General features: G+C 37.3%; 1 protein-coding gene across 1 annotated transcript in view; it reads left to right on the top strand.

Moving 5' to 3' along the window:
* The window catches only part of TAF4 (TATA-box binding protein associated factor 4), a gene marked incomplete at its 5' end in the record, with an annotated part of 37,543 nt that extends 22,853 nt beyond the window's left edge, over positions 1 to 14,690 (top strand). Inside the window, 12 exons of the mRNA XM_084296590.1 lie at positions 1,009 to 1,128; positions 1,468 to 1,590; positions 2,533 to 2,622; positions 3,704 to 3,946; positions 4,949 to 5,096; positions 5,447 to 5,561; positions 6,193 to 6,362; positions 6,976 to 7,106; positions 8,430 to 8,555; positions 9,221 to 9,277; positions 9,359 to 9,478; positions 13,266 to 14,690. Coding sequence (XP_084152716.1) covers positions 1,009 to 1,128; positions 1,468 to 1,590; positions 2,533 to 2,622; positions 3,704 to 3,946; positions 4,949 to 5,096; positions 5,447 to 5,561; positions 6,193 to 6,362; positions 6,976 to 7,106; positions 8,430 to 8,555; positions 9,221 to 9,277; positions 9,359 to 9,478; positions 13,266 to 13,433 — 1,611 coding nt within the window. The 3' untranslated portion in view covers positions 13,434 to 14,690. The remainder of the gene's footprint in view (positions 1 to 1,008; positions 1,129 to 1,467; positions 1,591 to 2,532; positions 2,623 to 3,703; positions 3,947 to 4,948; positions 5,097 to 5,446; positions 5,562 to 6,192; positions 6,363 to 6,975; positions 7,107 to 8,429; positions 8,556 to 9,220; positions 9,278 to 9,358; positions 9,479 to 13,265) is intronic.
* Between the last annotated feature and the right edge of the window lie 3,837 nt (positions 14,691 to 18,527).

Below are 18,527 nucleotides of genomic sequence, written 5' to 3'. Positions count from 1 at the left end.
AGAGAGGATTAGAGAGTTTTCATTTAATACATGCAGGTTTTGCTGTGCATGCTGTTAACCTTTTTCCCTCTCAGATCCTTTGCCTATGCCAGTGGTCTTTCCAAGTCTAAGAGTTAATTTACCCGGGTCTCACTCATCTACGCTGCTGTTGTATGGGAGGAAAAAAATCATTCCATCTGCATATTTTTTCCTGTAATGAGCATATCATAGTCTTCATTTATCCTTATTACAAAATAATGTGATGTGTTAAATCCTTATCTCCTTTTCTGTCTCCCAAATACCAATGAAAGTTATCTTTGGCACCACTGGAGCCTTTTTCTTTGTGTATATTTGTATAAAGAGCAAGTTTACAAATAAATTGTTAAAGTTCTGTGAGCTGGCTTTAGCTTGATAAGAATTATTGTTTCTCTGATTGGGTTGTCATTAGTAATTAGAATGTGTTGGAAGTCTGAGTCGGACTGTACGTCTGAAAAGTTCTTGTTTACAGTGTTGTTTCTTTTAAGGTGGCATTCCTACCTTGAATTACCAACTTGTCTATGAAAGTAGAAAAATGTTTTGTCCTGTTGGTTATCAAAAAGACCTAGAGAAGACCAGAGTATTTGTGCCCATTGTGCTTTTTAGAAAAGTCTCCTTTTGAAAGTAGCATTTAAGGAAACAGGCAAAAATAGTTACTGCATTGATAGAAACATAGTGCTTTTTTAAATCATGTTGTGAAACAACAGAGTACAAGGGTATGTTTGTGGTATTATTTTGCGATTTTTATTGAGTAACCAAAAATCCTGCAATTGTTAATCAACTTTTGCCATTTCAGTTTTGAATGTGTAGTGTTTTGTGCCATCTGGTGGCTCTTTCTTTCCACTGCAACGGATAGTAGATGAGCAACTTCTTTTTTATAGTAGCTGTGAAAGAAGATGCCCATTGCCCTGAGGCATGGTTAATTTGATGGTCTGATAGGAAACAATAAGGTACATTCCAAGTATAATAATTTTATGTTTGTATTCTCTGCAGCCTCAGATTGTTCTGGGTGGTACTGCACAAACAACTACATTGGGGACAGCAACAGCTGTACAAACTGGAACTCCTCAGAGAACAGTGCAAGGAACGACGGCAACCTCCACTGCTGCCACAGTAAGATACTGAGTGCATTTAAAAACCCTTTTATTACAACCATGTGTGTATATTTATGCACATATACACACACAGGCACTGGTCTGAGTGGAGAGTAGTAAAGGTGTAAGAGTTCTGTTATCTGATGGCCTTGGGAAAACAGTAAATTTTTGGCAGTACAATATAACTTACAAAATGTGAACACTTTTTGTAATTCAGGGACCTGAATTAATAAATATTATTATTCAGTGATGAACTAGAGGAGGACTTTATTTCTCAGAATTCAGATCAGAGTATTTATGACAAAGAATTTATTTTCCTTTCTGTTTCCCTTCTACTTCCCCTGCCTGCCTCCATCAGGAAACTATGGAAAATGTGAAGAAATGCAAAAACTTTCTATCCACATTAATAAAACTGGCATCATCTGGAAAACAGTCTTCAGAGACTGCAGCTAACGTGAAAGAATTGGTACAGAACCTACTGGTAAGGAAAGCTCATATGAAAGTTCATTAAAAGTTGTAAGAAACAATATGTGGGCAAATTTACACTCAAAACTGAGTGTTTATGATGAGGAAGAAGTTTCTAAAATGTGAGATAAACCAAATACTGCTTTGCATGTATTACAGTATATGCATAAATTTTCTTTTGAAGCTTGTAAATCAGACATTGCTGCTCATATTCATGCATGAGAACTTAGCCATGACGTTTGTTAACTTACTGTAATGGACCTATGCGAGTTAAATTTAAGTGCAAATAATATAAATGATGACTCTTTAAATTCTATGATTTTTATTGATAAAGCAATGAATAAAGAGATGAGTTATGAAATGTTGGATAAGACAATGCAGCTAGTACAATAGCTAAGTGTAGGAAACCACAAACTTTTACAAAATAATAAATAATGTTACCTAAAGCTAATGTTAAAGCTTGACTAACATAATATTTATGAAATGAATAGTAATACTACTCATCCTCGTTGTGAGCAGCCTTCAATTTAAGGCAGAGGTGTGTATTCCGGATGTTATGAGATAACCAGAGGTGGTCACAAGACTAAAAGTCAAAGTATCCTCCTAAGAGGAATATACAACTAGTTTTGTGAAAAATATGCCACCTTAGTATATGATGGGCACACCTTTAATTATTTGAAATGGAGGAGCTGTAGTACTTTGGAAAAGAGAACACCAGAGATGGGGCTGCCAGGCTGTTCAAAGCAGTTGACAGTTCTTGATAATTCTCTGTGGCTGACGTCTTAAAACTGCATTCAAAAATCATTGCTATGATAAAACTTGATAACTAAAATTAGCGGGGGATGATAAAACTGCTTATTTTCTATAGATTGCTAAGACTTAAATTTTTTGCTTGTTGTTGAATAAATGTAAAAGGTAATTTCTGCAAGTTCATTTATTTTGTTTTTCTGTTCTGAAGGATGGAAAAATTGAAGCAGAAGACTTCACCAGTAGGCTCTACAGAGAACTTAATTCTTCACCTCAACCTTACCTTGTGCCTTTCCTGAAGGTAACTTGGGTTCACAAGTCCTCATGTATAACTGTGCTTATCTGCCTGCAGCAATGAGCACAAGCACATCTTTTACCAGTACAGATGGAATTCTGAGATGATATAGATGGAAGTTTTAAACAGTGCCTGGTTAGACTTCTGCTCCCTTAAAACAGTATTTCTATCTCTTGGTTCCAAAGGTTTGTTAGCGTGATTCATTGGCACAACCAATAATACAATTTCTATTAGTGTCAAATCATTGCTACTTTAAGAAATCTGAAAAGTGTGGGTTGTTTTTCTATTACTTACAAGCTGTTTCCTTCCATAGCATTAAGCCTATGAATTGATTTATTATCATCTCTTTAGTCTCTTAAAAAAAAGTAGGGATTGAATGATACATAAAACTGTACCTTCTGGACAAACTCATGCTCTTATTCTATATGCCACATATTCATACAGATGAATAGGAAATTTGTCATCTCAATAATAAACACCATTTGTCCTGAACTTTTTAGTAATTCGACGCATTTCAAAATATTGTTTATTCTGAAACATTTACTGTCTGAAAAATCAGAGAAAGCACAACAGCACTATGGTAAGAGTATAACTCTGCTTGACTAATGTATGATTAAGGGATATAGTTGTAGGTGTGTGTTGACATTTCTGGATTCTTAAATACTTGTTCATACGTGAGTTGTTCGCAAGGACAAAAATTGCAACCACAGGTAGCTAATGGAAGAATTCAGTAAAACTCTGCAGTTTCCTAAGCCATCGCATCTCATAGGTTGCTATATGCAGTCAAGTGAGGCAGCATGAGCTTAGACTGTTAAATACGTACCAAGGGTTCCAGATGGGCTCAACATCCTTAGATGCCTGATGCCCAGGTTTCCACAACTAAAGGTCCTGTTACTCTGTCTAGCCTTAAACTTGAAGTGGCATGGTATTTTTGTGTGCTGCTGTCATATTTTCTCTTCCAATGTAGATGTCCATGCAGACCAATGCAGCACACTGACATTAAACGCATTGCTTTTCATGATTAATGTTTTCTTCTGTTATCTAGCATTAAGATACTCAAACAAATTATTTCCCTTCCTCTTTTCAGAGGAGTTTACCTGCCTTGAGACAGTTAACACCAGACTCTGCAGCTTTCATTCAGCAAAGTCAACAGCAGCAGCCAACAACGCAAGCAACGACTGCACTTACGGCAGTGATGCTAAGCCCGTCGGTTCAGCGCACAGCAGGGAAGGCGACTGCAACTGTAACGAGTACTCTCCAACAACCTGTAATCAGCCTAACTCAGCCTACACAAGTTGGTGTTAGTAAACAAGGGCAGTCTACACCACTGGTACGTAAGTTGAAGCACGTCAGCTGTTACTACACAGTTGTTTTTTCAGAATGCAGTGAGTTTGCTTCACAAATTGGTTGTTTACCTCAGTCAGATCTTTAACCTTTTTAGAGAAGAGAGCTACTAAGAAGAAAAAAGGTATAATTTAGAATCCATTCACGATTAAAGTACTGTATTTCCTGCTTTACCAAGAAATATTGACAGATTTTCTCAATCACTGCATCCCGTGAGCGCAGTGGTTACAGAGCATTTTTCACTTCCCATTTTGTAAGTCTAACAACAAATTACCCCAAGAGAAAAGAGAAAAATTTTCTTAGGCCTGCATGTAAACCTTAAAGAAAACCATATAAGAATATTACAATATGCACCACCTTTTTTCCTGTTCTCATAACAAAGCAGTATCTGCACCCAAGCTATTTCTAGGATATGTATTAATATGTGTTATTAAATTGCTAGGGTTTCTTGCTGCTTAGTACATAAGCATTGTGTGTAGAACATTTGCCATGCATCTGAGCTTCTCTATCCAGAAATTTTTAAATAAGATGAAGAGATTGCTTCTGTCAATTTATAAATACTTTCTACTTAACTTGAAAGAAAATTGGTGATCATATCAGTTTTATGGTCTTTATAGCCTAGGCATTACAGCACAGGGTTAGGGACCTAGGGAAGAAAAAGAAATTGAACACTATGTATGTTTCTATATCTAATGCAGAAATCACAGGTAGAACTTTTACCAGGGTTGTTGTGATTATAGGTAGCTTTTTGTTTTTTAATAGCAGTAAGGCTTTTTTTGTATCACAGAAAGTGGATTACTTTTCCGCTGAGTAATAATTTGTCTAAAGAAACTCAAATACCTTAAAATGTGCTGATTCTAAATCAATGAACAGATGTGTTAAGATTATAATAATTTATAAGTTTATTGTTGGGCTTTTTTCTTCCCACCAGATTCTTAGCCTTAGTTGTTTCAGATTGTTCACAGTTCTTCTTTTTACTTATCTGCAGGTCATCCAACAGTCTCAAAAAGCAGGGACATTGATAAGGCCTCCACAGGTAACGTTGACACAGACACCGATGGTAGCGTTGCGGCAACCACATAGTCGTATTATGCTTACTACTCCTCAACAAATTCAACTGAATCAACTTCAGACAGGTAGGAGGTCAAGATATTTAGTACATATTGCATTGATAGCACTAACTGAAGTCCGTTTTGTTACTGTCAGTTCTTAAGTGCCCTGTAGCTGTACGCTGGCTATTACAGTACAGATAAAATTTTCAGTGCGTATTGCCGTAGTGGCTGGGGGTGTGGATATGTTAGGGCAGCATTTACAGTCAAGTAAAATGTCTGGGAGCTGGAAGTGCATGGGAGGGTCCTGCCTTAGGTGGGTGAAATGCTGGTAGAAACTGAGTCTTTGTGCCAGGCCCCTGCCATTACTACCTATGACTGGCATGTAAATCTGAACTCTGAAATTTGATGTACAAATGTTGTCTGTCTTCTTGCAGTACCTGTGGTAAAACCAACAGTATTACCTGGAAACAAGGCTATTGCCACTGTTTCAACACAAGTAGCTGCTGCTCAGAAGAATAAACTGAAAGAACCTGGGGGAGGTTCTTTTAGGTGAGGAACCATATGCTTATTTGTACTTGTACTGCCTGGGCAACCTGCTGAGCTCAATGGGATCCTTTTGTGTAGTCCAGTGGTGCTGAATCAGGCTAGGTAAACTCACAAGAACTAGAAGTGAATTTTCTGTAGCAGGTTTGCTACTTAAAGACTTGTACAAACAGCTGTGGGTATACTTGTGCCAGACTGGTTTTAGCATTTAGCTGGCACTAAGGATAGATATCAAACCTCACAAACAAATCTTGTCTGGACAAGCAAATAGAATTCATTCCTCTGCTCCTGCCAACTCTGCTCAGGTCGTTTGGACGTACGGCCTGTTGTACAGTGATGAGTGCAGTTTATTATTGTTTGGTGGTAGTGATGTCTAGTCTCCTGTTTCTCAAGATGCTAAAATGTTGCATAAGAAAAGAGCTTAAGAAAAACAGTTAGGAAGTGCAAAATGGCAAAAATACTTTGGAATCAAATGTTAGTTTTATTTTAGTGTATAATAAAAAATAAAATGTAAAAATGAAATAAAATATTCAGATTTGTTGTGGAACTTATGTGCAGTTGAGGTTTTGTAGCAGTGTGTGTAGATAAAAGAAGTATCATGAAATGTTATGGTTGTAATGAGTTCTCGTTTCTTAAGGGATGATGATGACATTAATGATGTTGCATCAATGGCTGGAGTCAACCTGTCAGAGGAAAGCGCTCGAATATTGGCAACAAACTCTGAGCTAGTGGGCACGTTAACAAGGTCCTGTAAAGATGAAACCTTCCTCTTCTCAGCACCTTTACAAAGAAGGATATTAGAAATAGGTATGTTGATGTTTTTAGAGCTTTAAGAAACAAATTTCACTAGTGTTGGGTGTACTTGAAGACATTTTCCACAGAAATTGATTTGAATAATTTTGAAGTTGCTAGAATACCTTTTGTGTATTTGGATGCTTGTGTGGGCAGTCATTCAGCTTATGAAAGTAGAAAAACAGTGTAAGCAATAACAAAGCTATAGAAATATTTCCTAAAATGATGGCAACTTAACATCAAAATTACTGGACCTGGTTAAAATTCTGACTGTATAAAATGATAGAGCAGCTAAAATAACCAAATTTGTTTTTAAAAAAAATAAATCCAGAAACAAATTTATCATATTTATGTACAAGTTTAAAAATGATAGTATAACTAAAAATGTTCTTAGGTTACTTGCTTTACTGTGGCATGCAACATTTGTTAAGTCGTAAATTTTGTTAAGCTAATGTAAACTTTTATATGCATACCATTTCCTGTCTAATGCTTGTTCTCAGAAATACGTGAAGGCCTAATTTTTTTGAAGTGCTTAAATTTTCACGATTGAGATTGTCCAGATGTTTAGCTGCATGTTATATTTTTTTTTTTTTTTTTTTTTTTTTACAACTTTCTGTCCTGATCGTAGGTAAAAAACATGGAATAACAGAAATCCATCCCGATGTAGTTAGCTACGTTTCACATGCTACACAACAAAGACTACAAAACCTCGTGGAAAAATTATCGGAGACTGCTCAACAAAAGAACATTTCTTATAAGGTAACTGTATTTAATTGCACAGATAAAATTGCACAGTTTCCATGCTGTGATACATGTGTTTAGATGTTCTTCATTCTGTAAAGTTCATTTGTTTATTGTCTCTGACTGATTTACCTTAGACTAAGATTATTAATATACATAGATGATTAGAATACTTCAGCTTGCCTTGCAAAATTTTTTTCAAGACCATGTTTAGGAGCTGTCCTCACCCCTTTATTATGTCAAATGTTTGAAGTCTGAGTGATTGTACAATGAGAGAGGCAGATAAAAGATGTGATTTAGTATTGTTCACCACACCCAAGCATTATGTGCCATCTGGTGAAGGTCAGTCAGCATCAAGTCTCCCAGTGGAAGGCTGAATGATGTGATGGAAGAGCATTTTTCATTTCCTTTCTTCAAGTGCACAGCATCTTTGCAAACAAGCTTTTTGATCTTCTTCTGAAACTACATAGAGGTGCTCATCTCCAGAAGCCTCTTTTGTGCTCAGTGATGATCTATTTGTAGAGTCCTTGTGTTCTTTTATTTCTGTAATTCAATCTATATAGGCCCAGCAGGTCCTGAGAGAAAGACTTGGGGGGAGGAAGGTGAATCATTGAACATGCAGTTAATATTCCCTTTCAAGGAAATATTCTTTGGCTATGCTGACCTTCCAAAAAGGTATACACTAAGTCACAGAAGTACAACTCTACAACTGCTCAAGCATGAAGAGGATGCAGCAAAATTTAGCATTGAGGCTTACACCACGTTATATCCTTTCTTCCCCCAATGTGAGCATATAGGAGAGAAAAATATATCATATTTTCTTCTCCTTTTTGGTGGTAACCCCTTGTTAAACAAGGCACTTTGTATGGAACGCAGTGACTGAATGTAAAATGAGCTGTTTCACCTGCTCTTCGTGCATGTGGCCACGTTGTATTAGAATGAACAGACTGCACCTGTTGTTAATGCTGCTGGGATCAATGTGGGACTAGGGAGCACTGCTCTGAATTCTCAAGAGACTTCTATCTGACAGATGTGTGTTCTTAATAGATGCAAATGCCTAAGCATTAAAAAATAACAAAAACCAGTTCTCTCTGAAATATGTCTGGGAGGTTAAAGCCGTGACGTTATTAGCATAAAAGTCAAAATCTGATGAATTCATGGAATGGAACAAAATGCTTTTAAGAGCTCTAGCTGGTTTGACTGGTGTAAATATACACTTGCTATTTGTTTGAAAAGGACAAAGTGAACACTTAGCTTTAAATGTATATGTTCTTCTACAGTACAAGCTAACAGCTTTGTTTTTAAGATACATAATGAGAAACATATTTGCTATGTTTTCAGGATGATGAAAGATATGAACAAGCAAGTGACGTTCGGGCACAGCTCAAGTTCTTTGAACAACTTGATCAAATAGAAAAGCAGCGTAAAGATGAACAAGAAAGGGAAATTTTAATGCGTGCAGCAAAGGCAAGTGCTTGGATTTCACACACACTTTCAGTGTCATTTTTGACGTCAAAAGTGCAGAGTTTCTTTGCATTCTAAAGGGCATGTGATGAAGGGAAAGACTAATCTTCAGAGGTAGAACTTGATGAATGTGTTCTTTAGATACAGCTGTGTTCTGCTTTCCTTGGTAAAGCACGTGAGACAGCTGCTCTACCATGCTTGTTGCTTTTTCTCAGATTGAGTAGATTCTAAAAACTAGTCCTTGCCTTTTTCATTGAGGAAAAATGTTTATTTCATATCTTGGTGGTATGCATAAATGAAATGGTATAGAAAAGCAACAAGTATGTTGGAGAATAGAAATAGAATTCAGAAAGATTTTGACAGGATGATGAAATATAATAGATGTGAAGCAGTTGATGTAAGCACTAGACTTTGTGGTTGTACTCAGTGACCAGAATATAGGATGAGTATGACTACCTAGGCAGGACCACTCTAGAGACAATTCCCAAAATAATCCAGGATTTCTGATAGGTTTATGTTGTGTTATTGTGTTATTAATCCAGTTCCCACAGAAATTTAAGAAAAGCTTTCATACACTGTGTAAAACTTAACATGTTTTCCTGCTTTTGTAAACAATTTTTTTTCTTCTTCTTCCTTGTCTCTTCCATATTCATTGTTTATCAACACAGTCTCGATCTAGACAAGAAGATCCAGAACAGCTTAGGTTGAAACAGAAGGCCAAGGAGGTGAGTGTTCAATTTAACATAAACTTTTCTTTGCAAAATTAAAAGAAAAAAGATTAACCGTACTTGTTTTGGCAAATGCAGATGCAGCAACAGGAGCTAGCACAGATGAGACAGAGGGATGCCAACTTGACTGCATTAGCTGCAATTGGTCCCAGAAAGAAGAGGAAAGTGGATTCACCAGGATCTGGATCAGGGACAGAGGTACAGTGCAATTGCAGTCCTTGGTTTTGCTGTGTCACTCTAAAAGTCTTTTTCTTCAGAGTTTTCTTTACTAGTTTGTAGAAGTTTTTGAGTAGCAGAAGTGTATTTTGAAATGTGCTAAGATTTGCTTGCTTCAAGGCCAGAACCAATTTTTAGCATCAGTGTGGTGGCATAAGGGACAGAATTTGAATAGTCATATTTCCCAATTCATGAAACTTGAGGAATGTTAGAAAGCCATCGCTGTTCTCTCAAGTCTGTGCTGCTTTAGACCTGGTTTTAAAACAGATTGTCACAGCTGTATCCAAACTAACCGAGAGCACACTAATGCCTTTAATGAGGTGGGTGCAGTGGTAGAATTGAATCACTGCTGGAGTTTACATCTGGACCTTCGGGTTATAGGAACTTGCCTAATTTCTTCAGCTTTTGATTGCCTTGTAGTTTTAGGATCTCTACAGCAGATCTGTTTGACCGTTTCTATTTGATTAGCAAGTTCATATATATCCCTTGTATGTTCTACCATTTAATCTTGCGTTTTAAAAATTAAAAATGCTTCTCCTGACAAAGCTATTAGGATGCTCAGTATTTGTTTGGTTTAATGTTCATTTAAATTCAGGTAGATTGATAGACTATCTGCTATATTTGTAAACAAGTTAATGAACACAAAATAGTATAAAATTACTTTCTGCATGGAAGATATTGAATGAAGAATCTCTAGTGCTTGGAAAGAACAAAGTCTTCTGAAACTTATCATTAACAGGTCGAAAAGCACTCTCTTCGTAATTTGAGACTTTTTTGATGCAGAGTTTTGTATCTGATAGCAAGTGACAGGTTACTAATAGTTTAATAATTTTGCTTATTTACTCCATGAACATCCCACATTTTTGCTGCTAAAGCAACTCATTCTATAGAAAAGTCTAATTTCAGGATAGTTCACTTTCTTTTATACTAAGTTACTAGAAGCAATAATTTGTGTGCTTGATATAAAATTTACAAAACAATCTGAATACTAACAAATTTTATTTTTATATTGAAAAATCAAACCTTTTGAGCATCCTCATAAATAAATTTGTGTTTTGAATGTTACTGAAATGCCTGATACTATTAATAATATATCAGGCCTGCTTATTGATAGACTTGTTTTTACATAAGTTAATTAATTATTGTGTTAAAGTTTTATAAACATAATGTAAAATTAGAAAAATTGCAGAATGCAGCACTCGGAAAGATCAATATGTTTATAAATGATGTGGTCTCTGAGGAATATCCTGAAATATTTCATGGAGTGTTGATGTTGGCATTGTCTGCTTATGCACGCTCAACTGTGCAACATTAATAGTCTGCTAATGTCACTTAGGTTATGGAAAGTATTTTGCATCTACTACGAACACTTGTTTGTATTTCATCTAAATCTGACTAATTTAGTTATCCTAGATTAATCACTTACTGGTTAACCAATTAACTACAGGTTCCCTGGAAATCTAATCTTTTTGTCTGTTTAATTAAGAACCAGCTGCTTTTGATCTGATAGACTCACAGCTGTGCTTTTGCTGCTGTGTCACTTAACATTTTTAAATTGAGCTCCACTTGTCACCATTTGTATGCAGTTTGTAGTTAAGGCATGTTAGAAGAAGTGTGGAAAAATCTACTTAGACACAGATTTGTAAATGTAAGCTTCTGTTGTCTAGGGATGCGGAATCTTAATTACATGTAAAATCACCTCTAATAATCGTACTGTTTAAAAATTTAACAAAACGTGTTGCTGTTGGTTTTAGAATTTTAGGTCCAACTGATTTTATTGAATGTTGTAAGAAAGCTTCATAATTTATTCTGGGCCTATAGGAGCAGCATAGTTCTGTCTTTAAAAGAACTCCGGATGTTTTACTTTTTTATTTAAAATGCTGTAGTCTATATAATCAGGATTGAGCTAAGGTATAGTTAAAAGCAAACAGCTAACCACTGTATCCATAGACCTTTGGTTATTAACCTGTATGCATTTGACAAAACTTATTTAGCGTCCAATGTTGTCCTGCATCTTCTGATGTCCATTGAAGTAGATGGAAATTAGGCACCTAAATTGTGCAAGTGCTTTAAAGTGACCTTTTGAAAAGTGTCCTTTGCTGTTAGTGGTGTGTTGGTGTAAGAAGGGCTGCAGTGAACCCAGTATGCCACCACCTCAGAGATGGTTTCTTACTAATGTAAACTGATCAGAAATGCATTACTTTACCATGTAGAGGGCTGTGCTAGTGTGTGTCTCAGCAGCTTATTCACATGGCTCTGGTGCTACTCTAAATATTTTTGGTTTTTTCTCCACTCTGCAGTGTTCTTATTCAGAACACTTTTAAAATTCTCTAAACTGCAGGCAGATGAATCTTTATCCACTAGTGGATTGTGTTTGGGACTTCTGGTGTCACCTAGTTCTGAAGTTTTATTTAAAAAGGAACCTTAGATTATTCTAGTAAATGAAATAGGATGGGGAAAAAAGGTATCCAGAAGTAAGTGATAGAAATATAAACTGTTCTTAATCGTCAGAACATCTTCATTATCTATATAAACAGTCAAATAAAAAGGTATCAGCAAAAAGCAACTACCCAAAATATTTCTGATTTTAGAAGTTGAGCTGCAGGTTGGCTTTCTGGTCTCTTTGTGCCATCTACTGGCGACTGTGCCTCACTGCTGCTGCTTCCACCCTGCAGGCGAGAAAGAGCCAGGGAGGCTGGTTGAGAACTTCCTTGGGGGCTGCTGCTCTGATGCTTGCTGGTCTTTAGCTATCGCCAGCCCCAAGCCAGGCTGCACCCCGGTACTACCAAGGAAATGTCTCTGCTGCATGTGCTAGAGAACCCTGGCTGTGAGAAAACCCCAGGCTTTCTGGAAAGAGACGCTTTGTTATGGGATGGCGTTCCTGCCTAATCTGATGGTTTTAAAGCACTACAGGATTTCCTTGCTGGTGTAAACAAAAGCATAAAAGACATAAAAGAGTTGTATTTATCACACATATCCTACCAGAGCTGTGACTGCTGCAAGCGAGAACGCATGGGGAGCTCGCCCCAGCAGAGCTGCTCTGCAAACTCAGTCACCAACCAGTCTGTATCTAAACAGTTTGGGCATCTCTAAAGAAATCTTAGGTTTCTCCTCCTGTTTTTTCAAAGGAACAAATAACACTCTGCTTGTTTCTCTTTCATCCTGTGTGGCAAGCTACCGCTGTGTACCGATGAGCGATAAGTGCTGCTGAATGATAGAGGGGAATTCAGAGATCATTAGGGAATGTCTGCCGGTATCCAGAATAGCTGCTGCTTAATATAATGCTGAGCCTGGTTACAGCTGGTGGCAACAACAGGCAGCGCTCGTAGAGTGCCTACTGGGAAGATCGGGGGAGACCGAGGATATTCCTTGCAACCTCACAGTCAGGCTGCTAGGAGTGCTTCCCAGCTCAGCAAGAACTCCAGGGCTGCCCCTGGGATCCCTCTGCTAACCTGGTGAAGAATACTGAGAGTAGTTGCTCTTGGGTTTCTGCTTGTTGGGATTGTCGGTCACTAGAGCCTGCCAGCAGACCAGAACAGCACTTTGCTTGTGTGTTTTCAAAACAAATCTATATTAAACATCACTGATAGCTTCTACTTATTCAACTATTGTTTATAAAATAGTAATTAAAGTGAAGTCTCTAATCTTGTAGCATACACTGTTTGCTAGCCTCCTGGACATAGTTTTTACCCCACGCATTTTCTCTGAACAGTTTTGGAATACCTGTGGCATTACCAAGTTCTGATTTCTCTGCTCTTCTTGTTTACAGGGATCTGGTTCAAATGCAGCAGTCCCAGGCAGCTCTGGAGTTGGAACAACCAGACAGTTTACGCGACAAAGGATAACGCGGGTGAACCTCAGGGACCTCATATTTTGTTTAGAAAATGAGCGAGAGACAAGCCATTCACTATTGCTATATAAAGCATTCCTTAAGTAAAATGGAAAAGATCAAGGTATTTTTGACGGAGAGCCGCCTGAGGACATTTTTTATATATTTGCAAATTACGCCTTTTTGTAACAAGCAAATGGGATATTGTTTAAAAAACAACCACCTCTTTACATGGAACAGTTTTATATTCCTGTTTATAAATAAACTCTTCAGTATAAGAGAAATACATTTCTGTAACAGTGAGGATACTTACAAGGCCTGTGGATACTATAAAAGGACAATTAAATTTTAACTCATCTCTTGATTGAGTGGCCTTCTTGCCAAACAAGCCATATATAAAGACTGATGGAATCGTTTAGCAAATAACTAGCTACCCTTTGTCAGCCCTGTAGCAGTTTTGACATTAATTGTGCATTTTAGTTCAGTTTTATTCAACTAAATCAATTATATAGGCATATGTCTACAGCAGATGACCTCATTTCATTTAGCTTTTTTTTTTTAAACAGTCAGTTAGCAAAGCAAACTGATTTTTTAAGAATATTTATCTTTCCCCAAAATGTTCAAAATCTAGAGGGATATACAGTTAATTTTAAACATAACCTCAATTTTAATCACATTATTGCTTATTAGAGGCCCTGAAATCCCATAAAGGAGGGTTACTTCTGAATGTTTTAGCAGCATCTGTAAAAATGCATTTTATTTGCTATAGTTTGTAAAGCTGTAAAGTTAAAAAAGGAAAAAAAGGAAAAAAAGAGAAACCTTTTCAGCATAAATATATTTTACTTGCACTGTGTTTTTTAGCTAAAGTGAGAGCTTAGATTAAATAAAATCAAAGTTGAGAGGAATCATCAAAAGACTGTTTCTCAGTGTGAATCAAGTGTTGAAAAATGGTTGGTGTATTTTGTCAGTAATTGTACATAATTTTTGGCACATAACATAAAAATGGCTATGTAAACTATAATTATTTTGCTAAAAGACTGTATGCAAGCTGTGGGCCTACTTTAAAGATGTCCAGAGCAAAGTCCCTTCTTTGTACCTATTTTTTTATTACAAATATACTAATTGGTTCTTTATATTTTCAGAGGTTATTGTATTAAATTGTCTATTGATAGTACTTTTATGACTGTAAATACTTTGGCTTTCTTTGTGTGAACTCTCATGGTAGAATTTAACTCTCTTGCGTGTAAACTGAATGCTGATCAGTATTTTTATCAACACCTGACAACTGTTACACCCCTTTTATTTTGTCTTTTAGGAATCCTGTCTTTCCATTTTTTTTTCATGTAAATTTTGCACAGTTACTTGTTCATATGTAAATATTTTACTTTCAAAAATGAAGTTTTTAATTGCTATTGTTTTATATAGGATTGAAAGAAAATTAACTCCTTTATTAAAAACAAATTTATCTGTATTTGCTAATGTATTTTTCTCTCTAAATCTTTTCTCTTCTTGGATTTATTTTTCTTGGTACAGTAAAATACTAGTCTACCTGAGGGGATGTTGTTTCCTAAAGATGCACTTTGGTTTTTTATATTGTTTTGTTTTGTCAAGTGTTTTGGAGGTATGAAACTTTATGAATCTTAAAACTTCATTATTGTCTTAGGGATCTTGGACAAACATCAATGGATAGTGGTTTTGTTTTGTTTGCTTTTTAAGCAGGGAAACTTTTTGAAGAGATCTTAAGTGTTTTGTTTTGATCCAGTAAAGGTTTAATAAAATACCCTCTTGTTGAGGGCAAGCCTACTCCCTCAAACACAATTAACCACAATGGGTTTCAGAAGATGTGATATAAAACAAAGAATTTGGAACACAATTATGAATATTATAATAAGGAACACGTTTTTGATTACTAATATGAAAGTCAGAGGTGTGTTTCTGATGCTCTTTACTGAATGTTTAGCTTTATTTTTTTTATTTTCCCTCTACATGGGCAGCTATAAAAAAAAAAAATCACAATTTTGAGGGCCCAATCCTGCTATTAGATGAATAGAAAAATCATATTATTTTGATAATTATTTCTTGTACATGGACAAACCTATCCACAGGCTACTGCAGCAAGCACACTGCTAGTGAACTGGCACTCGGCCCGGCACTGATGTGGTCCACGTGAGACCGGTTGTCTCGCTGAAAAAATGGATTAGCTCCAACAGTGATGTGTTCACCTGACATCATGCGCGACACTTACTTGAAGATTTTAATTGTTTGTAAACTCCAAACTGTCTTTGGAATTATGTAATGTTATTAAGTGGAAAGAAACTACTTTGACTTTTGGCCAAAATATTGTCATAGCCTTCCTTTAATTGTAAAAAAACAATTGTGAATGCTAATCACCACTGACCATCCAGCGAGTGAGCACGCTAACTGCAAAGCTGTGGCAGGTAAGTTGAGAAGAAACTGACCTTCAAATGTGGCTTCCAGTAACAAGTAGGGACTAAGACATGTCTGAAAAATTTAAGTTATTACATGGTGTGGTGTACTGTGTCTTCCTTGTGCAGTAGAGGTAGTAGCACTTGGTTTTAAATAATATCTTCTTAAGTGCGCAATCAGCTCTTAACTCTGCACGATTTTTTCCTGGCTTGTAAAAGGCTTTATTTTAGAGAGAGAGAAGCTGGTAGGGCCCATCTCCCTTCTCCAGTTCAAATGGATATAATTTTTGGCTGAAATACTGGCCCTCAACTATCGTTGGTGCTGGATTGCTTGCTGCTTCATGTGGCTGTTGGCATACTTTCTGAGATGTTCTTGTGTCAGATCAGCTGTTGATTTTATGTTTTAATTATAAAGATAGTTGACTCCCTTTTGAAGCATCTCAGGAGTTGTATGTTCCAGAGCAAACCCACAACCGAGGAGGACTGACATTTACAGGAACTGTGTATGTAGAGCAGCACTTACCTAGCACGTTAGTGACCTGTAAAGAGAGAAGCTGTGATTTTTACCTGGCCCCAAAGCTTGCACAGCTCCACCAAAATGCAAAGGTTCATTTGCCACCAGGCTTGAGCTTAAGGCTGTCCCTTTCCTTTGTCTCCTCAGCACCCGTCCTGGGCTGTGTGCTGTGATTTCTGGCACCCCTGAAGCTGGAGGTGCATGCTGGGGAGACTGCCGCAACTGGCAGGCTCTTGCTCTGTAACCCCACAGTTATTTGTTAGACTTTCAGCCCCATGTCAGCAACACCTTGCTTGTCTCTCGTTTCTGAGTTTTACAGCACTTCTGCAAGTGACCTAGAGGTGGGCTCTGCACCTTGTTTTGCATTAGCCTTGATATCTCAGTTTTAACACCTTTGATTAGGTAGCGCGTAGCTGTAATGTTCCTGAACTATCACTATCATTCTTCTCCTAGCCAGTGGAACAATTAGGATATAATAAGGCACTCTGGATTCAGGTTTTCATATTTCAGAGCTGTATAATTAACGTGCTTTCAAGTCACCTACTGAAATATGTAATGAAAGATGCATGCCTGAACACTGCAAATGCCATCAATTTCACAACAGTTAAGATTTCATTAGAGATTATTTGATCCAAGAAATTTTCCTATATTTCTCTGTTTGTCTAAATTAAAAGAATGGTGTGAGAGTAGTCTAATGCAGTGAGCGTTGTAACCATTTTCTTATGTTTACAGATATTTGTCCATCTGTAGAGAAGAGTTAACTTTGTGGGTAAGCTAGAAACATGGTTGGTTACACAACCATGGTTACAATTTCAGCAGCATTTTTTCCCTGGACTGTGCGTGTGTGCCTGTGTGTCTAGATAAGTGTGCAAACCCTTACACTTGTGGGTTTGAGCTGGGAAGGGTCTCTTTAGGGATTTCCAGTGTATATGCAAGGATATTTATGTATCAGGGCTTCAGGCAGGTGCAGGCCAACCTAGTGTATTAGCATGTGGTAGAAAGTGCGAAGAGGGAGTTAAGGTATTACAAGTTGATCCTAATCTTTAGATTTCTGAAAATGTCAGGGAGACAGCACCCTGCATAAGACTCCTCAGTATTTTGGGAGATTTTATTTAGCAAGTGACATTTCCCCATCTGCAAAAGTTGCCTGGGTGATTTATTTGGAGGATATTCATTCCCTGAAGGGCTAGGTAGGGAGGGCAGCATGCTGCTCCTGCTCGGCCTTGCTAATCTGTCTTTAGTTTGTCCAACAAGGGCTACGCACAAGTCCTCCCAGTCAGAAAATCCCTCGGGTTGCAGATTGAGGTAAGTTGTGAAGTAAAATTTGAAGCCTTTACTTCAAATTGTATTTTAGTAGCACAGACCTGTCCCCTACTGAACCGCTGTGGCCAAAATCTGCTCTGCTCTCAGCTCCCCCTTCTCCCATTGCCCTCCTGGGCAAGCCAGTGCTCCTTTATTTTGTGTTACTGAGACTACCTGATAACACACCAAGCCACGTGAAAGGGAGGACGTTCTTTAAACTTTGCTTTTAGGAATTCAGTCGCAGTCCTCGTGTTTCTGTGGCTGCTGAACGTTGCCTCGTGCTGACGTGGGAGTGCAGGTGGGAGCTCTGAGCGCGCTGGGGAGACTTCATGCTTCACAGCCTCCGCCTGATTTTACTTTTGTTCTTCTACTTCAGAAATAGCTTTCCTCATGAAACACGGTATATTTTCCTTTTTTTTTTCTTTTTTATTTATTTATTTTTTTTCTCCTGCACAGCATATTTACTGTTATTTTTTAAAAAGGAGCTAGGTTGCACCCAGTTTGGTTTCCTCCCGGGAGTTTCCCTGCTCTGAAGTCAATTGCCTACTTGTACAAACAACGCGAGCAGCGCTTGGGCTGTGATATGTGCGGCGGTTCTCTAAAAGTACTGCATAAATACATAACAAATCTCACTTCTACAGCGTCTCTGCGCTGTGATAGTACTATATGGTTTTACTTGAGCACTTATGTACTTTTCAATGCAATAACAAAATTAAGTTGCCAAAAAAAAAAAACAAAAACACACTTGTAAGTGCTTTCTAGTTGCTTTCTAGTTTACTGTGATGCATTTGGTGCTCTAATTTCAAGCAAGCACGTTGGAGCATTGCCCAATTATTGCAGATTGGTCTCCTGGGAAATTAGATATATTGTTCTTCACGGCCCAACTCAGTGGTGTTTAGATACAGGCTCTTTAAGAAGAAATGAAGATGCTGACGGTGTCACCATTTAGCGTCCAGGCTC

The sequence above is a fragment of the Netta rufina genome (assembly GCF_964035555.1).
Source record: "Netta rufina genome assembly, chromosome: 16".
In the NCBI taxonomy this organism is placed as follows: domain Eukaryota; kingdom Metazoa; phylum Chordata; class Aves; order Anseriformes; family Anatidae; genus Netta; species Netta rufina.
Note: the sequence above shows the minus strand (reverse complement) of the source record. Positions and strands in the feature narration are given on the sequence as shown.